The sequence below is a fragment of the Alligator mississippiensis genome, chromosome 1 (genome assembly GCF_030867095.1).
Source record: "Alligator mississippiensis isolate rAllMis1 chromosome 1, rAllMis1, whole genome shotgun sequence".
NCBI lineage: Eukaryota > Metazoa > Chordata > Crocodylia > Alligatoridae > Alligator > Alligator mississippiensis.
Window position 1 is genome coordinate 72,972,869 of NC_081824.1, and position 25,043 is coordinate 72,997,911.

The 25,043-nt window shown below is 40.3% G+C and overlaps 1 protein-coding gene across 4 annotated transcripts in view; it reads right to left on the reverse strand.

The window, feature by feature from the left end:
* Positions 1–25,043, reverse strand: part of CEP162 (centrosomal protein 162) — a 77,297-nt gene that overhangs the window by 31,278 nt on the left and 20,976 nt on the right. For 3 of the 4 annotated variants that reach the window (XM_019496856.2, XM_019496857.2, XM_019496859.2), the window contains 11 exons: positions 23,415–23,567; positions 19,516–19,702; positions 18,394–18,455; positions 14,973–15,088; positions 13,407–13,434; positions 10,824–10,946; positions 8,860–9,051; positions 7,506–7,587; positions 6,830–7,118; positions 6,089–6,347; positions 2,581–2,726 (listed from right to left, as the gene is read on the reverse strand). In XM_019496856.2, coding sequence (XP_019352401.1) covers positions 2,581–2,726; positions 6,089–6,347; positions 6,830–7,118; positions 7,506–7,587; positions 8,860–9,051; positions 10,824–10,946; positions 13,407–13,434; positions 14,973–15,088; positions 18,394–18,455; positions 19,516–19,702; positions 23,415–23,567 — 1,637 coding nt within the window. The remainder of the gene's footprint in view (positions 1–2,580; positions 2,727–6,088; positions 6,348–6,829; positions 7,119–7,505; positions 7,588–8,859; positions 9,052–10,823; positions 10,947–13,406; positions 13,435–14,972; positions 15,089–18,393; positions 18,456–19,515; positions 19,703–23,414; positions 23,568–25,043) is intronic. The other variant, XM_019496858.2, reaches the window with a different exon arrangement.

Here is a 25,043-nt window from a genome sequence, read left to right on the forward strand (position 1 = left end):
ATCTAGTCTCTTTTTATGACCAGGTTATGAAATGCCCGGACACAGGAGGAGGGGTGGATGTCGTATACTTAGACTTCAGGAAGGCCTTCGATACGGTATCCCACCCCATACTGGTGAACAAGTTAAGAGGCTGTGACTTGGATGACTACTCAGTCTGGTGGGTGGCGAATTGGCTGGACGGTCGCACCCAGAGAGTCGTGGTGGATGGGTTGGCTTCAACCTGGAAGGGTGTGGGTAGTGGGGTCCCGCAGGGCTCGGTCCTTGGACCGATACTCTTTAACGTCTTCATCAGCGACTTGGACGAGGGAGTGAAATGTACTCTGTCCAAGTTTGCAGATGACACAAAGCTATGGGGAGAAGTGGACACGCCGGAGGGCAGGGAACAGCTGCAGGCAGACCTGGACAGTTGGACAAGTGGGCAGAAAACAACAGAATGCAGTTCAACAAGGAGAAATGCAAAGTGCTGCACCTAGGGAGGAAAAATGTCCAGCACACCTGCAGCCTAGGAAATGACCTGCTGGGTGGCACGGAAGTGGAAAGGGATCTTGGAGTCCTAGTGGACTCCAAGATGAACATGAGTCGGCAGTGTGACGAAGCCATCAGAAAAGCCAATGGCACTTCATCGTGCATCAGCAGATGCATGATGAATAGGTCCAAGGAGGTGATACTTCCCCTCTATTGGGCGCTGGTCAGACCGCAGTTGGAGTACTGCGTGCAATTCTGGGTGCCGCACTTCAAGAGGGATGCAGATAACCTGGAGAGGGTCCAGAGAAGGGCCACTCGTATGGTTAAGGGCCTGCAGACCAAGCCCTACGAGGAGAGACTAGAGAACCTGGACCTTTTCAGCCTCCACAAGAGAAGTTTGAGAGGCGACTTTGTGGCTGCCTATAAGTTCATCACGGGGGCACAGAAGGGAATTGGTGAGTATTTATTCACCAAGGCGCCCCCGGGGGTTACAAGAAATAATGTCCACAAGCTAGCAGAGAGCAGATTTAGATTGGACATTCATGGATTCATAGATGTTAGGGTCGGAAGGGACCTCAATAGATCATCAAGTCCGACCCCCTGCATAAGCAGGAAAGAGTGCTGGGTCTAAATGACCCCGGCTAGATACTCGTCTAACCTCCTCTTGAAGACCCCCAGGGTAGGGGAGAGCACCACCTCCCTTGGGAGCCCGTTCCAGACCTTGCACCACCTCCCTTGGGAGCCCGTTCCAGACCTTGCACCACCTCCCTTGGGAGCCCGTTCCAGACCTTAGGAAGAACTTCTTCACAGTTCGAGTGGCCAAGGTCTGGAACGGGCTCCCAAGGGAGGTGGTGCTCTCCCCTACCCTGGGGGTCTTCAAGAGGAGGTTAGATAACCATCTAGCTGGGGTCATCTAGACCCAGCACTCTTTCCTGCCTATGCAGGGGGTCAGACTCGATGATCTATTGAGATCCCTTCCGGCCCTAACATCTATGAATCCATGAATCTATGAGTCCACTACTGACACCAGTGTCCACATTGTTAATAAAGACATTAAAGAGAACAGGTCCAAGGACAGAGCCTTGCTGGACACCACTCGTCACGGGGTGCCATGATGATTCGCTTCCGTTGACCACCACTCTTTGGGTCCAGCCTCAGAGCCAATTCCCCAGCCATTGGACTGTGATGTAGCTGAGGCCACAGTTGACCAGTTTTTCCATGAGGAGACCATGGGACACCAGATCAAAGGCTTTTTTAAAGTCAAGATATATGATGTCAATCTCTTCTCCCTTGTCCAGGTGATACGTCACCCAGTCATAGAAGGAGATGAGATTGGTCAGGCAAGACCTACCTGCAACAAACCCGTGCTGGCTGTCCCTCAGGATGTTGCCATCAGCCAGCTTGTCAAGAATGGTCTCTTTGATAATTTTTTTCCAGAATCTTTCTAGGGATTGAGGTCCAGCTGATTGGCCTGTAGTTCCCCAGATCTACTTTCATCTCTTTCTTGAAGATGGGCACCACATTGGCCTTCTTCCAATCTTCAGGTACTTCACCCGAGCGCCAGGAGTTTTTGAATATCTTTGCCAGTGGCTGGGCTATGACGCCTGCCAGGTCCATAAGTGCTCTGGGGTGCAATCTGTCAGGACCAGCTGACTTGAAGGTGTCCAGCCTCTCAAAGTGTGTTCCTTTACAAGGTCTACACCGATGCTGGATACAAATTCACTTAATTCAGTTAAAGAATTAATATTAGTTAACTCTTGGCTGTCTACTCCCTGTCTGAATAAGGTGAAGGGAGGAGCAAAAAACTCTTCACTGTCTTGTCAATTAAATCATTTTTTCATTTGAAATCATAAGATACTGTTACATGCTCTCAAAACACAACAACCAAGTACTAAATACAAAGAATAAAGATACTGACTTACACAGATAATTTATACAGTTTTCTTTAGAACTGTTATCTAAGTTAAACCGCTTTAGTACTGCAGTGCTATTTTTAATAATAGTCATAGAAGGTAGTGCATTTTCAGTATAACACTTTTATTAAAAAAAATCAAAACGTGATATAAATTGTTACTTGTAGGTGCTAGAATCATAAGAAATAATTGCTGCACTTACACGTTGAAACTGCACACAGGAATCCACATCCTTCATCTGCTGCCCAAGGTCTTTTATAGCTGAGTGGTCAGATGTAACCACATTAATACCCTTTTTAGAAGCTGGTTCCTTTACTGCAGATATTACCCTAGTAGTAAATAATGTTTCTTCATTTTGGAAGGAAAAGAGAACACAAAATTCATTCGGTGTTATATTGAAAAAAAAGACAGTGTGCTTTCAGGCTACAAAACTAATGCGAATAGTAGCATACACTTGTAACTTGTATGTAAAATGTGGTATTTTCATGCTTTTGAAAAGTCAAGGTGTGTTCATGTGGCAAGGGTTTTTTTTTGTGATATCTTTTATTGGACCAACTGTAATTCTCATCTCTGTTGTATATTTCCTGGACTACGATGGTATACCACCACTCTAACCCCACTATGAACTATATTCATGTAATCCATCAATAGTTTTGGCTAATGCTTTAGATGCTCTACATTTAAGCATTTAAAATAATTATTTAACATTTTAATATATTAATTTAAACTTTGTATCAAATGAGGGGATGACTGGAGATGAAATGGAACCCTTTATGCAATGCTTCTTTATATTTAGAGAACACCCACACAGAACTATCTAAAATAACAGTAATAACTAGAACTAGTACAGGTTTCCTTTGCTTTATGTGGGTTCTGTATGTGTGAAGTCGCTCTCATGCAATGACCCTTTTGAGATCAAAAATTTGTTATATGAGAGGTAAATTCACTCTTATGCAATCTGCTTGGTGGAAACCCACAGTCAGCTGCCCTGCATGGTGCACTGTGGGAGTGACGAGCACCAAAACATAGTTTTCTGTGTAAATCTGTGCTCCTTGCTCGTTGTCTGCAACACGTGCTTCTGTAGTTGCCATCCCCATTATGATAGTGCCCTGTGCTTGTGTGTACTGTCTGCTGTTGGAGAGTACCAAAATTGTCTTGTAAAAGTGGTAGAAATGGGTCTGGGGGTCAGTACAGTTGAGGTCTTGGAACATACCCCTATTCGATACACTGTAAAGTAGGTTTCCTTTATGTGAATTTGAGTTTTGTGCCATTTTCCAGGATTGCACGTACCACATAAAGCAAGGGAAACCTGTATTTATATACAAAAAAGATACCTACAATATGCATGCATTTATGTCCTAAAATGGCGAAACATGCACTTTAAATTTCACTGTATTAAAAAATTCATAATATTTAAAAGTTTTCACTTTGGTAACAATGTGTTATGTTCACAAAATGCCACTAGAATTTTTTCCAAGTTTTTCAGTGGTCATTGGTGGAGCTTACACTATTTTTTAGAGCTTTAAAATGTGGAGCAAAAAATAATGCTGCACTTAGCCAAGATCCCCAACAGTTCAGTATGAACTAGTGGCAAGGGCCTATCAGGCAGAACTTCTTTGTAGTGCTGCATCCTCAGTGGTGCCTTGACGAATACGTTTTTTTTTTCACACTGACAGCTGAAAACTCAATATGGACATTCACATAAGCATAGTGGTCTAACAGGTCCCAAGGGAGAACAGCAGCTCCTTCCTGAGAGCTCCAAAGGGATGGAACCCAGAAGGCTTAAGGGACTCTTGTCAGTATCTACTAGGAAGCAAGAGTATCCAAGTGGAACGAACCAAAACTAAAACAGGCTTAATCTGCATTACATGTTGTGCAATATTTTGAGGCCTTTCAGCTAAAAATGCCCATGTTGTAAAATTGGGGGAAATATAAAATTATGTAGACAGTGGGGACAACGTACACAACAGGCTAGCATAATGAAGTGTAAAGCTGCTTTTTTTTTTTGAAAACCCTTGAAAAAAGTATTTTTTCCTTCAAAATGGAAACATGCTGTTATGCATTAACATCATGCACAAACTCTTCAAATATGCCTCAACATACACTATAAAACATATATATTTGAAGCTTTTTTATAAGAATAGCATTTCAGTTAAAGTGTTGATAGCCTGCACAGCCAGAAAAACGTATATTTGCATACAAATCCTTTATCTAGTAATAACAAGACAGGTCTGTAGGCCAGACAGCAAAATAATGAAACATCCTTTGAAGAGTGAACCACTTAATTCAATTCATTATTATTATATTTTTTTTGGAAAAAAAAACTAGCCATTCACTCCATGTTTGAGGATATAACAGAAAAACAGCTTTGCTATGGATTAAAGCAATTCTAGAAATAGACCCTGTAGTAATACACAGCATCTATTCTATGAACAACTTGACTATTCTATGACTAACAACTTGACACTGAGTGACAAGAAACATGCATTAAGCTCTTTATGATTTTGCACCTCATAATACAGGAGCTTGCTGTATCTATTGATGTATTACAGTACATGATTGCCAAAAAAATCTCTGAATTGATGGCAGGTGTTTGTGCCTTCAGGGAAGAATCCTATATCACTTTATACAGCTAACTGGCAGTTATCCAGTCACACAAGTATTTTTTTTTGCATTTAAGCACAACTTTAGATTTGATTTTACCCTCTGGAAAAACAGAATTGCTGGACATGCATACCTGCTTAGTGCCAAACTGGAGAAGTAGGAAGAGGAAAACTCAGCCCTCCAGTCCTCTTTGTAAAAGTCAGCTACTGTACCTTACCTTTAATATTCAAGGGATAAAAATGGATGGAGGAAAATTTCTGTCCCATGAGGGTCAAGGACCCAGGCTAATACTCAGGGTCATTTCCAATGCAGAGCAGTATCCAGCTCACTGAATCATGTACCTTTCATATGTAGATTTCTTCTATCTAGACCCATTTATCTCCCTTTTTTGGGTGTCTAGGGATCCAGCTTCAAAAGTGAGGGCTGGAGAGCAGTCTGGGTAATACCTAATATGTGGCCTGGTGATTAGAGTACAGTTCAGAGAAGCAGGAGATGCAGACTCAAAACCCTCTGGATAAGGTGAGCTTAGAATCTGGATCTCTCACTTCCGGGATGAGTGCCCTAATTCATTAAGCTAGCAAGCTAAAACAGGTAAGCCTCATGTCCTCCACTTCCATTTAACACCCACTAGTCATGAGGTTTTGTGTGGCTGAAATTTCAGGGCTTCTCTGATCTTTAAAATGTATCTAGTAAACGTACAACACTCCATATTCTGCCTGGCCAGAATGCAGCTATACAGGGCATATAAATGCCCATGCAGGCACTGTTGCACTCAGAGCTGAATTGCAAACTATGTCTATGTGTCAAAAAAAAAAAAAAAAAAAGAATTTACATGGCTCAGCAACTGCCACTTAGGCATGTTAACTGAAACAGCATAGTATCCATAGCATCTGGAGGACAGAAGGCAAACAACAAATGCCAGGACATTGCAATCTAATACCTTTTGCTTTCCAAAAGAGATTGCCTCTATTTTGCATATAATGCAAACAAATGAACAACAAAAGCAAACACACACAAACCTCAAAGCTCTCTAGCTTCTAGAAGTGACATCTCTGATATTTTAAAAGAAGACAGAATTGTGTATAAAAAACATTGTTATGTATTACCTTTGGGCTTTGCTTTATCTGCAGGTGATTTAGCTTTTAAACTTGTCCTTCTGAAAGCATCTTTTGATGTTTTCTTTTCAATAGTTGTGGAAAGTTGTTTTAAAGGTGAAATGGATTTACCATATCCAGAACTTCTAACTGCTCCATATACAGATTTCCTCTTATGTAAAGAAGCAGTATTTCTAGTGTTCTTGTACACTGTTTGTTTATTGGTCACTGATTGTAATCCATCATGCTTCCAAGAGCTGGACAGATGTGCCTGTGTAGAAGAAATTTTTTGCAAAAACCACATTAATCTTTAAGTATAACCTGCAGGCCACTTTTACTACATTAACAGGATATTGGATGAGTTACCAAAGTCATCTTTAAAAAAAACAGAAATAAGACTCCTGATGAGGAGAAAATGATAATCCTAATCAAACCATATGAACAACATGTATTTCTAGAAAAATTCTACTATTTTAAAGATAGCGAGCAGAAGATGCCCCACATGCAGATTAGAAAAGATCTATTATGTTCATCTTGGAAAATGGCATTAAATCTTGAAGTCATGATCCCAAGTGAGTAGGTAGTAAAGATATTTGGGAGAAGTCAAATTAAAGCTAGACTCTAAACTTGGGGATGGGGGGAAACTTTCCTAGGCAATTATTTTTGTAAAAGCAACCTTCAAACTATCATTCAACATATATAGGAATTTAAAAAGTTTTTTTTAATAAAAAAAGATAACTAAATATTACTTACTTGATTCATTTTTTCATCTTGACGCAACAGGATAGAATTTTGTGCTAACTTTTGTCTCAGTATGTTGAGCTGCACTCTCTCAGTCTGGACTTCTCTCTCAGTCCTTTTTTGATTGCTACTTTCACTACCATCATTTACAGCTGCCCACAGAAAATTGTTCTCTTCTTTATTATGTTCTTTAAACAAAACATCTAAACTTTGTTTCTCTACATCTGTATCATATTGGTTCTCTTTAAATGGCAAATGGCTGACACATTCATCTGCTTTGCTGTCTGCTGGTTTCATTCTGCTACACGGGAAAAGAAACAAAAATGTATATAAGTAACAAGACTTTTGCTCTTTGCCTATATATTTTTTTTAAGAGCAACACAAATGCAATGCTTTTTTAGATGCCAGATGAAAACTGCTTGTGTCTGCAAAGGTCACTTTCAAGACACCAAAACAATATTAACTAATAGAAAGTCTACTGCAAATGCATCTCATTTTCAAAAATGGTCAGGTCAACTAAAAATAGATATTTGTACAGATCAGTACAAATAGCACAGAACCAAGACATTTAGTACAATAGGACCTAGACTCCTGACTGGAAAACAAGCTGAGCTGTTTTGAAAGGAAGTGTTCACAAATAATTCACAGATATTAAGATATTTAAATATGTATTTCCTGAAATAAATACCTTATAGACTCCAGGTCAAAGCCTCTGGCATACGATGAATCTGCTTTAATAGGTTTCATTAACTCTTCTATAGTAGGTAAATCTAAAAAAGAAGATATAAAATGATAAAAGACATTATTTTTAAAAGTTCAGTTCTCATTGAGAGAGATAAATAACACACAATACATTGAAACAAGTGCATTAAATTAGCATATGTCAAAAATTTCACATGATCTACTTGTAAAAAGTATTTTTAAGCAATTTTTTAACATTTAACCTGGCAACAGACAGATTCCAAGATCTCCACTGGTGTTTATTTGAGTGATGGTAAAAAAGAAACATTTGTCAAAAGAAATGAACCTTCAGACCTAGAAGTATTAGAACAAGTAATTTTTTAACTGTGCTTTCCAAAAACTACACGCAACCCTTCAGAAGTTATAATGATAATCTATGTAAGCCCCAAATAAACCAAAGAGGTATCATTTTGATTAATGACTATATAAAATATTGAACAGTCAATGTTACAAACTACTTTAAGTAGAAGGCAGGGCACAGTTAAACCTTAATTTTTTGTAAGCAACAGTTTACTTCAGTAAATGTTGAGCAAACACACTGATTATTGTAGAGGGGAAAAAAAGGAAAGAGTAATAAATACATTAGATTGAACTCCCTTAAAAGCCAATGAAAGCAATGCTGAGTCAAATTCTGCTTTTGGCTATAATGGTGTAAATCTGGAATAACTTAATTCACTCATTTACAAGCAGAACTTAGCCTGTTAATGTCTGCCTCATTAAAACTACTTTTGGAAGGATTTTTTCATTAACCTAGATGTCTTTAGGTGCCAGAAAGGTAGTTACCTAAAAGGCAGAAGCACCAGATTTTATGCCCCTTGGGCAGGGGGCTGGACTCGATGATCTTCCAAGGTCCCTTCCAGCCCTAATGTCTATGAAATCTATGCAATCTTTGCTACAAACATGCACCCTGGCTTTTCACCCTCTCAATCTATGTAGTTTTCACCCTCTTTGCTATTCTAGATCATGAATCCGCACAACACTTCCAAGCTGTAGTAGAGACATCAGAGAACAATATGGAAAGGGTCATGAGAGGTCACACCTAATTTAACTCCTTTACTCAGAGGAGGTTCATCGCTAAATCATCCAAAAACAAACATGTTATAATATCACTAATATGGTTAATACCTCTATCTGGGACAAGTGGAGATTAACGTGTTGAAGATTCATTCTATCTTTGGATTTCATGTGCAAAATAAAATAAGGTTATATTTAGAATGGCAAATGCCTACAATGGCTTTATCCACAGAATTTGAATACACCATTTTCATAACAAAATGTGAAGCAACTTCCTTATGATTTACCTGATTCAGTAGTTGAAGCATTTTTTGCACCAGCTTCATTATTTTGTGAACCATCCTGGACAAAGCATTCTATATTTTCCATTACACCGATATGAATTCTTTGTTCATCTGTGTCTCCTAAAGACTGATCAATATGATAATATGCCTGATGTAATGCTTCAATGTCACTGTTAGTTTGCACACAGGAAACACCTGCAGGAAATTAACATTACCATAAGATGTAGCCAACATGAAATCCATTAGAGAAACAATTAGTAAATTCAGCAGACTGGAAACTTATGTTTTAGTTCTTAGCTTGGTCTGTTACCAGCTAGTAACAAAACACTGTGACAAAATAATGAGAAAATGCAAGGAAACGTAATAATTTACATCTCCCAATATGGCGTACAAATTAAAAGAATGCTTTGTTAGCAGACAGTATCAACATATGTGTAGCGTGGATTTAGGCATTATATATTTTACCTAGGTCTTCGTAATGTAGCATTTTCTTGATCTATTTTGTCATTTACCTCTCACAACACAGCCAAGCACTATTAAACTACACTACAGTCCGATGGCTGGGGAACTGGCTCTGAGGTCGGACCCAGAGAGTGTTAGTTAACGGAACCGACTCAACATGGCACTCGGTAACCAGTGGTATCACCCGAGGCTCCATTCTTGGACCTGTACTCTTTAACATCTTTATAAACAATCTGGACTTGGAGCCAGAAGCAGACTGGCTAAGTTCACTGTTGACACCAAACTTTGGGGGAAGTGCATCCAAACTTGAGGATAGGCAGGTGATCGAGGCCGAACTCGATAGGCTTGGAAGGTGGGTGGATGAAAACCTGATGGCATTCAATATGGAAAAATGCAAAGTGCTCTACTTTGAGGGGGGTGGGGTGGGGGGGGAACCCCACATCACACTTATCAGCTCGGCAATGCTACACTCACTAGCACCACGACCAAAAGAGACTTGGGGGTCATGACTGATCACAAGATGAACATGAGCCACCAATGTGATATCACAGCTGACAAAGTGAACAAAACTCTGGTTTGCATCCATCAATGCACCTAAAGCAAGACCAAGGATGCCATCTGCCAGCTGTACTCGGCCTTGGTGAGGCTGCAGTTGGAGTACTGTATCTAATTCTGGGCTCTACAATTCAGCAAGGATGTGGAGAAGCTTGAAAGAGTCAAGAGGAGAGCCACGCGCATGATCAAAGGACAAGAAAACAGGCTTTATATGAAGAGAGGCTGCGAGCCATGGAACTTGTCAGCCTGAAGAAGCGCAGGCTCAGGGGTGACTTGGTGGCAGCCTATAAGTACATAATGGGTGTACATCAGAATCTGGAGGAACGCCTGTTGACTAGAGCACCCCAAGGGATGACAAGGTCCAACTGTCACAAACTCCTGCAAGACTGTTTCAGGCTGGATGTAAGGAAAAACTTCTTTACTGCCCGAGCCCCCAAGGCCTGGAATAGACTCCCTCCAGAGGTGGTGCAATCACCTACTCTGAACACTTTTAAGAAACATTTGGATGCTTATAGTGTTGGGATCCTTTGACCCTAGCAGACTTCCTGCCCTATGGGCAGGGGGCTGGACCTGATGATCTTACGAGGTCCCTTCCAGCCCTAATGTCTATAAATCTATGAAATTTTAGCTGCTGTATCTGCCGGTAACTTCTACAGACAAGTTGTCTGACAGCATTTGAAGGCAAATGCAGTCAGCAGCCATTAAGAAAAGAAATAAGTTTAAAACTTAAACTCCAGCTGTCAAACAAGCTGGCCTTTCTGAATAAAAGAATCAAATGAAAAAAGCCTAAAAAGAAATTTTTTGTCTTTCCTTTGTCCAAAATTTTGGTTACTATTAAGACCTAATTCACACAGGCACTTCAAAAGGAACAATTAATTTCCCTTTACCAATCCTCTAGACCCATTAGATTCCCTCCTGAAATGTATGATAAATTAAAAGAGCAGCCTTACCACTCCTGTTCATTTTACTCTCAGCAACTTCTTGAGATGTTTGATGTTCAGTCACAGCTACACCCTGTTGTTCAGAGACCTTCTGAACTTCCATAGTAGAGTCTTGTGAATCAAGCAATACAACTGAAAAGAAAAGAGAAACAAACTTTAGCCCTTAAGAACAGTGTCACTAATATAATATTATATCTTGCCCATTCCGACTCAACAGATGCCTAAGAATGCACTTTCATCAGGATGGCACCTAGCAATCTTCCATGAGTAAATAGGCAGCATGCCTACTTGTGCTTGCCTCAACAGCAGAGCAGAACTGAACTGTGCTTGAGTCACACTGCAAGAGGGAAGCAGAGACAGAACAGAAAGTGATGAAAGCTGCCCAGCAATTTTCCTTGTGTGGCTTACCTTGGATTCTGCTCTACAGCAGCTCAATTGGGCTGGCTGGCAAAATGGGGAAGCAAAGTCACATTGCATTCCTTCCTGCCTGCCTAGATGGAGTTGTGATCTGGCAACTGCTACTTTTCCACCATGTTGTAACATGTAATGCAAGTGTTAAAACAGAGATGTACACTCTCATACTTTACTGCATAAATCAGATTGTGAATGAGCCCCTTTAATGAGGCCTAATAAGAGGAACTCTCAGTTGGTTACTACCAACAGACCTTTTTGCCTTCAAATTTATCATTAGCATACTTGAACATAAGTTAGATGGCTAAGCATTTACCATTTGTTTATCACATACATGCATTTTGTTGTTGGCTAAAACTTGTCACGATTCACATTTTAGTTGTTGACAGAGTGCCTTATCTCACATTAACGAATTGTGTCAGTTTTGTCCAACTGGCTGCGTGTGGCCCCGAGGACTTAATGTGTGGCTCCCTGGCTCCTGGTCCAAGGCACCACTCCCTACTCGGCTCTACTGCCCGTGTCCCTGGACTCCCCCTCTCTCCTTAAGCTTCTGTTGCCTGCCTCTGCAACTGGGGGCTGGACAGAACAACCTGGCCTACAGGGCTGAGGAAGCACATGGCCGGAGACTTTTGTCTTGTATAGTTACTGTATTCTTAATTCTGTTTAATTTTTTTAATTTGTAACTGTTCCTGATGACCCTAGGGCTTCAGGATAAAAGCCAAGGGAAAGAAGAGCTGTTCAGAGAATATCAATAATATTAACACTTACCTAACACCGATAGTAATAAACACTGATAATAATAAGCATTCATTACACCTTCTTAGAATTTAATGCAAGAGACAAGGATTTCATTGGGTGATATTTTTATTGGACCAACTGCATAGTTGGGATACAGTTAGACACCCCTTTAAATGCAGGAAAGCTTGTCTAAGTCTATCCCAACTATGCAGTTGGGCCAATAAATTATATCAATGTAAGAAATCCTTGCCTTTCACATAATTCCTGGACCATCACAGCTATGTCACTCTGACACTATCATAAGTTAGAACTTAATTTAATTTTTCCTATTAAGTCAAATAACTTTTTTGTAATTAGCATAAGTGTCTAATATACTGAAAATTAAAGTCTCTAACTTCACTGCACTAATAAATTAATTATTAAAATATTTGACCATTATTTGGCTATTATTTTACTATTCATTTGACCAAGTATTTTTGACCAGTCAAATACACAATCTTATGTGACACCAAAGAAGAAGGAAGCTGCCAATTCTGTTCTCCTTCACTTTGTTGAGGGGGGAAAATGGAGAAAGCAACCTGCAGTTAATACCCGTTTCCTACATGCCATGATGACATACCTCAACCCTGGAGGAAAGAACCCAACACGGAAGGTGGGGGAGGGTCCTTGACGTGATGAGAATAATTATATCACAAGGAGAATGTAAAACCACTGTGTTCAAGCTTTTCAGCCTGATGGCCAAAATACTATTTCAAATTATCAAGTAGTCACCGTTAGAAAGTGAAAGGCAGTTAAAGCCAACATCTTCTTTCCCTTCAGTTCCTTGTTTGCTTTCCTTTACAGTCAAAGCTACTTAGTCACTCTTGCCCTGTCAAGTACCAACTGAATTAGAAGAGCATAGCTATCTTTTTCAAGTCTTACTTGAAAATCCATCTCAGCCTGTCAAACAAATCTTTAAGGTAATACCCATTTCTTTCCTAAGGAAGAAAACAAAGCAGCAGCTCAGGCAGGGAGCACAGGGCTGGGAGCAGAAAGCAGAGCTTTCCCCTGCAGATTGGTCAGGGGAAGGGGATCAGAGAGACACTTGAAGAGGTATGGGGCTAATTTGTGGCACACTTGTCAAAAAAGGCTGGCTGCCACTGCTGTAAAGCCTCATGGTGATCAGAAAAAGACTTGTACCAAGCTCAGCTGGTATATAAGAACCCAGCCATTCAGTGATATGACTCTACTTCTGTGGTATAAAAGGATGAATACTGACACAACAATTCAAAATTGCAGACAATTTTAGATAGGAAGATTTATTTCTGGCCACTTCATTACAAGACTCTAAATGGTAAATTCAGACGTTAAAGAAAAGCACAAAAAAAAACCCAAACCCAAAGAGATTTGATATTAAAAAAAAAAACAAAAACAAAAACCCTTGCTGAAGGTTTGAGTTTTTACCTTTAGCCAGCATCCCAGGTGTTTCTTCCTAAATAACAGAATAATAGAAACAATGAAGAACGGTTACCTTAGGAATTTGAAAAACAAATTAAATAAATTTATATTTAAGATTAAAAGGTGTGAGTACACACTCCAACCCACTCACCAATGCACACCCACACACAGATCTAGGTATAAATAGGCAATTTCTATGTAATTCAATCTTTTAATTAAAAGAATTATCGTTGTGTACCCACAGATTCACCCCACTCATTTTTCCCTCCCCTCTCACAGGTAGACAGTAACTAGACGTTAAGGCTTATATTTTGGGAAACATCACTGCAACAAAACCGTACAGCATAAGAGAATCAGTAAATGCAATTTAATACACACATTGTTTCACATTTCAGTTGGCAGTGTTATACATTATATGGTGCAGCCATTCCAACCAGTCAACAATAAACTGCAAAAATGTAGGAAGCATTAACTGCAGATGAACGTGGGCTGTTTTGGATAGCAGAATGTAAGTAAACTGTACACACATACATACACACAAACAGCAACATATCCAATTATAGTTATTTCCTACATATTGAACTCAGTTTTGAAAGAATAGATGCTGCTCACAAATAAGTCAGTTCATGCAGGAATGCAGTCTCTGGCCAAAACTGGACAACCTCAGAGTTGCTTCAGACCAAACTCAGAGACCCTAAAGGTATAACTAGATCAGAGAGCTGCTGTGACCTCAATCTCTATGCCAGAGAATGCAAAAGGACAAGTGCAGTGCTGCTGCACCATCTCCATGCCACTGTGGCATTCCCATTTCACTGAAAGAATCCCAAGTGGCTAGAATCACCAAGTGCATGACCCTTCTGTGAAGTGGTCACAATATATAAAAGTCCCAATTAGCTTTCTACAAATATGTTGGCAACTTACTTGCCAAGTGATTTATTCTATCCAAGTGCAGTTACAATATGGGAGACAGAGTGGAAAAGAGAAAAATAAAAGGAGACTGGGTCCTTAGTTTTTTCCAGTTCTCCATAATACATGTTTTCCTTCTTCTGTAGCACTCACTGGCTTTAAAGAATAGAGGCTCACCAATGTTTAATTCATCCCATTAAAACTCAGTAGCTCCAAAGGAGAGAAGCCCCTTCAATCCACAGGCTGATGTACCTAGCAGCACATACCAGTACTACACTTGCAACCTGTGATTCTTAATTCACAAGATACAAATAAACAAGCAGATTAATCAAGATTTGATATTATTCATCAATATCAAACTTCTGGAAGTGTACCTTCTTTTAGGGAACATCATACTCAAATACCTCTATTCTTTCAGATCTGATGCTAGTACACTGAAAATATTTATACATCGCTGTGAATTCCACATGCACATACAATGGTGCACACTTGCACACCTCTATAAAACTCAAATACTTCATGTAAAGTAACAGACTTTTAAGAAGGAATAAAATGTAGCATTTTAAGCTTTACCACCAGGACTGTAAACATATGCAAACATAAATTGCTCAAGCATAGCAAACATATGACACACCAAAATTCAGTAATCTAAATATTAATTCATACCTGTCGTTGGACACTTAAGTCATCATCTGATCTTGTCGTTTGTTTAACTTGATTATTTTCACTTTTAGAAGGAGTAATAGCATCTTCCTCGTCTGCAAAATCTTCACTATAATCTTCTGAAATACAATTAAGAATGGAATAAGGATGAATATTTGTAGAGGATATGGTCAGTAGGGGGAAAATGTTTTTTCTTCTATTTGCAACCAAGAAATATTGTGCCTTTCACAGACACAGAAGGCTTTAGGGAGTTTTGCAACAAGGATTATTCCCTTTTTCAGGATTAAATCCTGCAATTCTCACACACAGATCAGGTACTGATTTGCAGTCCCCATTTATTAACCATGACCTCAGCAGATTTTGAGTTAGGCTCAGGCCCTGCGGTCTTGTACTACAACAGTAGTAATCAGCTACTTAGCAGCTTTCTTATTTTTTATTTAAAACAAAAGCATACCTTAAGAATCTCCCCCCCAAACTATACAGTCGATCCAGGAAAAAAAGAAAATCGTCAAAACCCCTTGCTTCTCTTAAAAAACAAAACTATACCTTAAAAACAATCAAAACTTCTAAATGATATGCTTGGTTTTCTACAATGTTTGTAGTCCCCTGGATGTGGGCAAGGACTAATTCGTTTAGACTCTTGGGGCATTTATACATGTGCTCTAGCAGTGTGGAAAGCTGTGCTTTAATTAGAGTGGCTGTAAGAGCTGCTCTAATTAAAGCACTTGGAGCATGATGTGTATCAGCATCCCCGTGCTGAAAAATAGTGGCAGGAGCGCTTTAACTAAAGCTCATTGAACAAACTTTCGTTAAAGCACCCTACCGCCATTTTTCAGTGTAGGGATGCTGATACATGTGATGCTGGAGTCTGCTGGAGCATGGTAATCACCACACTCCAGCAGACTTGATTAATCGTGTATAAATGCCCCAAGAGTCTAAATGAATTAATTCTTGCCCAATTGATCAAGTCTGCTCTGACAGGCTGTAATTATAGCACATTGGAGCAGTTTTGCTGAATGTGTATAGGCACCCTTGAGCTTTACTGTCCAGACTATAAACATCTTTAAAGTAGACAAAAGCCATGGGCAGGCATTCATTTCTAGCACTAAGGATTTCACAGAAACAATGCCCTCTAGTGCCCCCTGGCTGGAGAGCTCACCTGTGCAGCTCTTTAGTTGCAGAGCTGGAATACATGTATACTCCAAGACCTGACCTATGTTTCTAGTGCTAAGAATTAAAAAAATCAGCTGACTGGTGGGATGAGTAGGTGAGGAGACACTTTTCCCACAACAGGAACCACTTCAAAGCCCCTGAGTTTTACCATGGGAGAATGTCCCTTGATCCATGCACCCCTCTGGGTCACCCTGGAGGAGTGCAAGGAGTGGGAGGCAGATAAGCCCAGGGCTGAAGCCCTCCCAGAGCACCAGGAGAGTTCCTGCCCCAGAAGAATGCCCCTCCTTCCTGCCTATCCCACCAATCAGCCAGTGAGGATTTTCCCACGGTGGGAACAGTCCAGCAGCAGTTCCCATTGTGGAAAAACGGTCCCCACTCTGCACACCTTTCTAGGTCACCTGGGGGTGGTATATAGAGCAGGAGGCAGAAGCAGTGCAGCTAGACCTGTCCCATAGCAGGATGGATCCAGCTCCAGGAAATTCTCCCTCCCTGTGCACAGACCGGTTTTCTGGTCTGGACTTAGGGGAGAGGGAGAAAGAGAACCAACCCCCAGGGCTAAAACCCCCAGGGCTGGAGCCTGGGGGCAGCCTGCCCCCTGCAGACTCAGGGCAACCTTGGAGGGAGGAAAGGAGAGTAGAAGACTGTGGGATACTTGGGAGAGAGATCTTTCTAGTCAGAAAAAGTAGAACTTCCTTGTGGAAGAGCCATTTATCTTCTGCAAGAAATCCCTTGAATGATGGTATGCTCTGTTTTTGTGCAGGAAGAAAGGCTTCGTTTCCAACACAAACGTAACACCTCTCAATGGGCATATATAGTAACAAACCCCATTCTCTCTGGGTCAGTCTGCCTCCCTAGGTAGATTTTGTCAAATGACCCTATCTTCACAGGGCTCTAACTGATTATAATCCTTTGACCTAAAACGTTCCAGCATTGCAAAACAAAGTTTACAATACAACAGAGATGACCTAAAAGTTTGGCCTGTTCCCTAGATATTCTTGTATAAGACGCCCTTGTATTATTTCCCTATCTGTTCTTCTCGCAGCCCCAAGTTAGATCAATGTATTTATTTACGGAAGTCTTATGATGCACTATTGATTATCATCCTCTCACTGACTTGGTCACACAAAAAGGTCAGACAATTATTGCATATTAATATTCATAAATTACCACAGCAATTTGTGCAGTATATATATCATTATTTAATATCACTTCCATTTCTGTCCCCTGTACATAGTAAAACAGTTGCATACAGGATTGCTCATCATTCCTTGAAAGCTATACCTTCTGATTTTGTCGCAAGAAAATATAAGAATTTAACAAGCAACTTTTATCCCTTTATTTTTTTTTTTAAAGATTCCATTTGTTCTAAGATCCTTATTAAAATGTTGAAAGTATCAGATACCATCAATTTTAATGAGGAAGATTTCATTTAGTTATTTAAGGTTAACAAAGACACACTTAATAATCATTTATTATGACTGCTTATCAGGACTCTAGATATTCTTTTGACAAATTTGAATTGAAAATTTTTTTTGCATTAGAAAAGCACTCTGCTCTTCATCACAGAATAGAAGAAAGGGATGGGATTACAATAATGAACTAGAGAAATGGGAACAGAGAGACCCAGAGGGAAATACCACAGCAGTAGTGAAAGGGGAAGACAAACAAACAAAAAAGGATAGAGTGATAAGAACAGAATATGAGACAGAAGAGGAAAGGTGGGATGAAACGAAACAAAAAGGGTGAACCAGGAGGAGGGAAGTAGGGAAGAGAGGTAAGAAGAAAAGCAGAAGTTGAGGGGACATAAACAACTAAACATAACAAAGGAGGTAAAAAGAGCAGCAAAATTACAATGGACTGAAAAGAAAAATTAATCTCCCAAAGCTGAAGAACTAATTTAATGAAGGAAATCAAATAGTTCATATAAATGGGCCCAAATACATTGTGGCTCACTTTATAAAACAATACAGAGTAGAGGATAAGAAACACTAAGAGTTTTTACTTTTCCCTTTTTTTTCTTTCTTTTCAGGTCTTTAATGTATAACCCAATGTAGATCCTGCTCTACAGTCTGCATTTTTTTTTTGACAACTTTGGTACCTTATACAATGAATCCCCATCAGTAAGTCCATTTTTATTAGCTATTCAGCTGGTTAAGGTTTTGTTTTCTTAGCTTATAAACTGAGGAATATAAAATAATGATACAAGGGACTCCACAACTTAAAGAACTATGTGAAAGAATAATTGTAATACCAGATCTCTCGTTGTGTTTAGATTCCTTTTCCTCTTCCATTTGTTCAACAGCCTGTTCATTCCTGCAAAAGCGTGAAAGTTACTTTGCTGTTGACATATGGGTAGGGAGATAAATTTTTAGGATTTGTTCTAACGATGATAAAAAGCATGTTGCTTCTTGCAGGTAATTTTAACAATATCAATACATTTTAAAACTTAAATACCAGACCTTATTACCAATAAACTGTTTTTATAAAAATACATACAAACACATAAATTTCAGTGCAAATTAACAGATATGTTACAGTTATTGCCCACACAGCCAGAACTCTCAACCAGGCCCTTATCATCTTATTGAATTTATAAGATTTCTTCTTTGGCGTACTTCACACCCACATCACAACCTCATAACAGGAACAATATCATCATCTTTGCTAACTGTCACACCACAGCCTTGGAGTCTATCCCTTTGCCCCCCTTCTTCTAAATAAAAACATTTTATCTTCACTTTTAAAGATTTTTTTCAGAACTCTACCCCTGCTTCCTTGTCTGCTCTACTTTAAAGGTACCTTATCTCACTCTTTCTGCTCCCTCAATGATGGCAGTCTTGAATGCTCATTTGTTCACTACCCCCCCACGTCTTTGAACTTACGTGTTGCCTGTTACACATGGAATGCCTTCCATGCTCTTGTGTACAAAAGCATTACTTAAATCCCTCTCTGAAAACTCCCTTCTAACATGACTCCTATAGGGAATCCATCAGCTGATAAAAAAGGTGAAATGCCTAGCAAAATGTATTTATTTACATTTCATGGGTGGTAAAAAAAAAAAGCAAAAAAACAAAAACACTTGAAATAATTGGTAACCATTAAGTTGTGCTGAGATTTATGTAAACATACACTTATCACTATAACCTTTATCCCTTCACCCTTCATTCTCTCCTGTTGTCTGTTAGGTTCACTTGTGCCCTATTTTAAGATTTAGGAATCACATCATTTTACACATTCATACATGTAATACAGCACCTAGCAAGATGAGGCCCCAATTGTAGTTTAGGCCTCTGAACATCATCATTATGATAAATGTTCATTAATTTATTGATAAAGTACTTTAATTGAGTTTGTTAGGGTGTTTTCCACATACCGGCTAAATGGTGCTAATACCAGAGAATCATTAGAATCCAGCTCTTTGTTTAATCTTGAATAATCAATGGTAGATGAAGCTCCTTTCTCAAGTTTGGCAAAGAACCTCTCTTTTTCTTCTTGTTCTTCCAAAGTATCCAATCCAACTCCTAAAATGCTTGGATTAGGCCCAGAGGCCACAACTGAATCTAAGTTTAAAAACAATTACAGTCTAATTTTAACACTACAATCTTAATATACAGAATATCCATTAGTTTAATGAGTTAAATAAGCATGAATAGCCTCCAGAATCCCATAAAGGACTGGAAGCACCTGGACCCTTTTGCAATTATTACAGAGAAAAGGGTGTACTATAGGGTGGACAATATGTCCTGATTTGGCTGGGGCAGTTCTGGATTTTGTACGCTGTCCCAGTGTCCTGGCTAGTCGGTGAAAATTGAAGCATAAATCCTGGATTGGTGCCATCCACCCCCACATGCCTGGCCGAGCTCCTCCTGAGCAGCAGCTGGAGGCAGGCTGGCACCATTCCTCCTGTTTGGGGTAGGGAGTGGCCCGGGTGAAGTGGGGCTGAAGGAGGGAGCTGCTTTAAGTGTGGGCTGCTCACATGTGCTCACGATAGTCATCCATCTCACCCACCCCTAATGCCAGCCTTGACTGCTGCACAAGTTCATCGCTTGTAGCCCAGCAGAGTTGAGACCAGGGAGTGACTGCTGCTGCGTGAAGCTCAGGGAAAGGGGGAATTTCCGGTGGGGGTGGCTTAGACCCCTGCCCTAAGGGGAACAGGGGGCCTTCCCTGCCTCCATTTGGGAGGGTGGGGGGAAAGCAGCTCTGGACTCTACCCTGGTAGTACAGCCCTGGCTGGCTCCATTTCACCTAGGCCTGAGTGCCCCATCTCCCGTCCTGCACCTGTGTGGTTGGAATAGGTGTGGAATCTGGGTGTTGTCACTTGGGGCCCCTCGGGCAGCAGGACTGCACTAGGGGGGCATGGCAGGGGAGGGACACAGCCCCACGGCTCTGCCAAATCTTCCTGGGTCTTTCCTTCTCTCTGCACTTCCCCCACCAATGCACAGTTGGAACACTGCTAAAGTGACCTGTTGCTCTTGTTCTCTGTCAGGATATCCACCTTCCCACCCCCAACTTGGTCGCTTTTCTGAGCTTAACCTAGGGCTGAAAGAGGTGCTGTGCTGCGGAGGTTGTAGCAGTGGCAAGGGCAGTGCAGGGCTGCTCCTGCTTTGCGGAGATGGGGCTCCTGGTGCTGAAAGCCCCATGTGAGAGCCCAGAGCTTGAGACACATTGTTTGGATTGTTTAATGGTCCCTCCGGGCTGCGTACCACCAGCTTCCTGAAAGCTCAGAGAGGTGGTAGAACCATCCTTGGATGTTTTTAAGTCTTGGGTAGACAAAGCCTTGGCTGGGATGATGCAGTTGGGGCTCATCCTACTTTGAGCAGGGGGTTGGACTAGATAACTTCATGAGGTCCCTCCCAACCCTCATATTCCACGATTGTATGAATTTTTTTTCCTCAGTGCCAAGAGAGTTATAACAGTGTAGTTGTTTTAAAATGTCTTCTAGCAGGAATGAAGGAACTTCAGTAAGAAAACATAAATGTACTTTCAGTGATGCTCTGAATTTTGAATTTCTTTTCTAAAAATAAGCTGACAGAGTGTGTTACTTGTGTACATTGTTCATCTACATTTTCTGTTGCTCATGGAAGTCATAGCAATATCACAGACCATCTTCAAACAAAGAAACATAAATCTGAAACTGAGGCAGCATCTATGAGTGCAAAGCTTACTTTGTTTTTCAAACAAAATAGTACTGGGACACAGAGCTTAACTGTGCAGCTGCAGAAGGTACATTCGCACACCATTATGTCCAACAGGATCTCTCTTTCTGTTCTAGTGACTGTTCATCAAAACTGATTAAAAAAATATTATTCAAAATTTGTGTGTGCACATACAAAAAGCAAAGCTATTACATTAAACGTACTAGTCCCAATGTCAAAAGATGAACTGTCTACAGAATTGGCTAGAACACATTTTATCACTGTATCAGTTGATACATCAAACAGGAAGGCAGTAAAGCTAATCCCAATATTGATTCAGTTTATTAATCCTTTAAATGGCATGAAAGTTGTTAAATGTTCACTCTAACAAAGGAGAAACATCTGAAATCACTGCAAATGTTACTGAAAGTTCCATTCAGAAACATGGGACTGCACACAAAGTCATCGGTTTCTGTGGTGATAACACTAACTGAACTTTGCAGGAAAACCAACATTGTTACAAAATCAAAAGAAAGGTGGAACAGATTTCCTTGGAGTTGGTAGCGGGGCCTACATAGAACACAATTGTGTCCACACAAGCTGTGACGCTCTTCCACTAAAACTAGAACTGCTTGTAGTGAAGAAATATAAATATTTTCAAATTTACACAGTTCATATAACCAAACCGCAAGAATTCTGTGACCAAACCTATGTCGACTACAAAAATCTTGCTTCAGCATAACATGTTTTCTGTCATAACATCCAGTAATACAGTGTGTTCTTGAAATTGATGAAGTATGCTTTTAAAGGCTCATACATCCTCCTAAATGTCCAACTCTGATTCTTAGTTTCTTTCAAAATGAATGCAGGAAATTTTGGTTGCTATTTGTGCATTGTCAGTGAGAGAATTTTAAGCAGGCCATCCAATGCATGGAATGACAATCTATATCAGCTTTTGAAGCATCAAGAGAGTTGCAATCACTGAAGACAAAACTTGTCAACAAAAATGCTGAAATATGTACCAATTAATGCAAGAGAAGAATTGAGTCATTTAGGAAAAATAACCAAAGATTACTTGCTCAGATGTTTTCTTCAGCTTTACGACTGTGCCATGAATGATCTGACACTTTGGGAAGATTCTTTTGCTGGTTACTTCCACATTTAATTGGATTAACCTTCACCTCTGTCCTGAATGGAATAACACTGAGATGTATTTTGTATGCAAAATACTTGACACTGAATCATTAAATAGACTGATAAATGCTGATAGTCTTTTTGATTAATTTTGCGCTGTGAAGATGTGGAAGGCAAACTGAAAGAATGGAGGGAGAAAGATATCCCATACAAAAACTGCCGGGTTGAGATATTTAATCATTTCAATTGTTCTCTCATACCAACAGACAATATTTGGTGTTTGGCTGAATATATTCTTTGTCTACCAGGGACATCTGCTCCAGTGGAAAGAATGTTTTCACAAATGAAGTAACTGTGATCACCAGAGAAAAGCCATCTCCGTGTATCTATGACTGCTGCTTTGTTGAGTATCAAAATGAATTTCAACAAGAACTGCCTGGATTTTACAAAAAGTTGCAAAACGCTAATTTTCTCTTGAAGAAGATGCAGTCCTCCAGGAACTACCAGTGGTTTGGGTACAGAGATAAGGAAGACCAGAAGATGGAAGAGAACAGTGACTGAAAGGTAAGTCAGCAGTGTGGACTGGATTGTGTTCTTCGGCTGTTTGTTTGTTTTTTCGTAAAAAAATTATATTATCATAATTCTTGTTAAACTCTAATTTCCATTTTTGGTGGATATTAACACTATTATATTGTTTACAGTGGTACAATTCAAATTCAAATTTAAAAAATGAAATTGGTTACATTGGTTTTTTTTGTTTGTTTGTTTTTTACAGTAACCCCCACCTTCACTTGAAAAACAGCTTCTGGGATTTCCTTAATGCTGCTCCACCTCCCTGCCTCTGCCTGCAGCAGCACCACTGACTAGGGAGGAAGAAAGGGGCAGTGTCTCAGGTTTCCTTAAAAATAATATGGTCACTGTAGTTTAGAACAAACACGTTAAGGTAAGGGTTCATAATAGCTTGTAAATAACTAGCTGATAGTTTCATCAAATTATTTCTTACCATTAGTTTCCAAGCTATCTCTGCTTAAGGAAACAGAAACACCATCATTTTTTTGAAGCTGCATCATTTCTACACGAGCACCCTCATCTGTTTCTGCAAGGGGCTGGGAACTCTTTTGTGACTTGAGAAAGCTTCCATTTGTCCCAAGCATTCCTAAAAAATACATTTTCATATAAAAGAAATTATTAATTACAACAGTTTGTACTGCATAGTACTCTTGCATTCACCTTTCAGAATATGTGCAGTTGTAGATGACCAAACTGCACATTTTCCATATTTCTCTACCTGCAGTCCCTATTAAATTTTGAGTCTCAGGCCTGTATGTCTCATTCGGTTGTAGCTGCCTTAGTTGCTACCTTTGCAAGGCTATAATGAAAATTTACATCAGACTATGTGAGAAAGCATTACATGTTGCATTTACAGCAACATGAAGCGTTTCAAATCCACAGAAGTCAATTATAAGATATTAATATTTCTTCACAGAAAAAATAGTTGAGAGCCAAGAACAATTGTTTGCATTTATTTTATTTATATTTGTAACTGGCACTATTAGCAACAGCTCTTAAATTTTAAATTAATTACAATACCAAAATTATTTTACAGCTGGAAGGGCTCAGGGGACTCAGGAGACTGTACAAGTCATCCACCATATCCTGCTCGTGGAGTGGGGTGGGGGCTCATAGTGTGCAGCAGGGAGAGGGCCTGCATGGTGGAGGCCCTGCAGTGTGTGTACACTGGAGTGGGGAGGGAAGGCAGAGTTGTGCAGCATGTCAGTAGCCTGTGAGGTTGGGCAGGTATGGGCTATGGATGGCCCTCGCATCATGTGCCCAGGTCGTTTCCTGCCCACACTACATGTATATCTACTGAGAAGCTGGACAGCGTTGGGTTAAAGCACAACTCAGCAGCTCTTTGGCAGCAGAGTACACCCACTAGCGAGAAGTACTTGACACCAAGCATTTTCTGTTCCTTGCAGTTACCACTCCCATCACACAAGAGCCTACTGGCATGGAAGGGAGACTGTATTTTATCTTGGGTATCTATTCCCTCTACTTTCTATTTTTTATCTTCTGCTTTTGTTAATGTGAAGAAATCATAGTCTTATCATCGAATCATAGAAGTAGGGTCGGAAGAGACCTTGTAGATCTTCAAGTCCAACCCCCTGCCTGGGCAGGAGGAAAACTGGGCTCAAACGACCCCAGCCAGGTAGGCATCAAGCTGCTTCTTAAAGACCTTCAGGGTAGGAGCCAGCACCATTTCCCTTGGAAGTTGGTTCCAGATCCTAGCCGCCCTAACTGTGAAGTAGTTCTTACGGATGTCTAATCTAAACCTACTCTCCAACAACTTGTGGCCGTTATTCCTTGTTATCCCAGGGGGCGCTAGGGGAAACAAGGTCTCCCCAAACCCTTCTGGTCCCCCCTAGTGAGTTTATAGACTGTCAAAAGGTCCCCCCTCAGCCTTCTCTTGTGAAGGCTGAACAGGTTCAGGTCCCGTAGCCTCTCATTGTAGGGTCTGCCCTGCTGTCCCAGGATCATGTGGGTGGGCCCTCCTCTTGACCCTCTCAATGTTGTCCACATCCCTCTTGAAGTGGGGTGCCCAGAACTGGACACAGTACTCCAGCTGTGGCCTGAC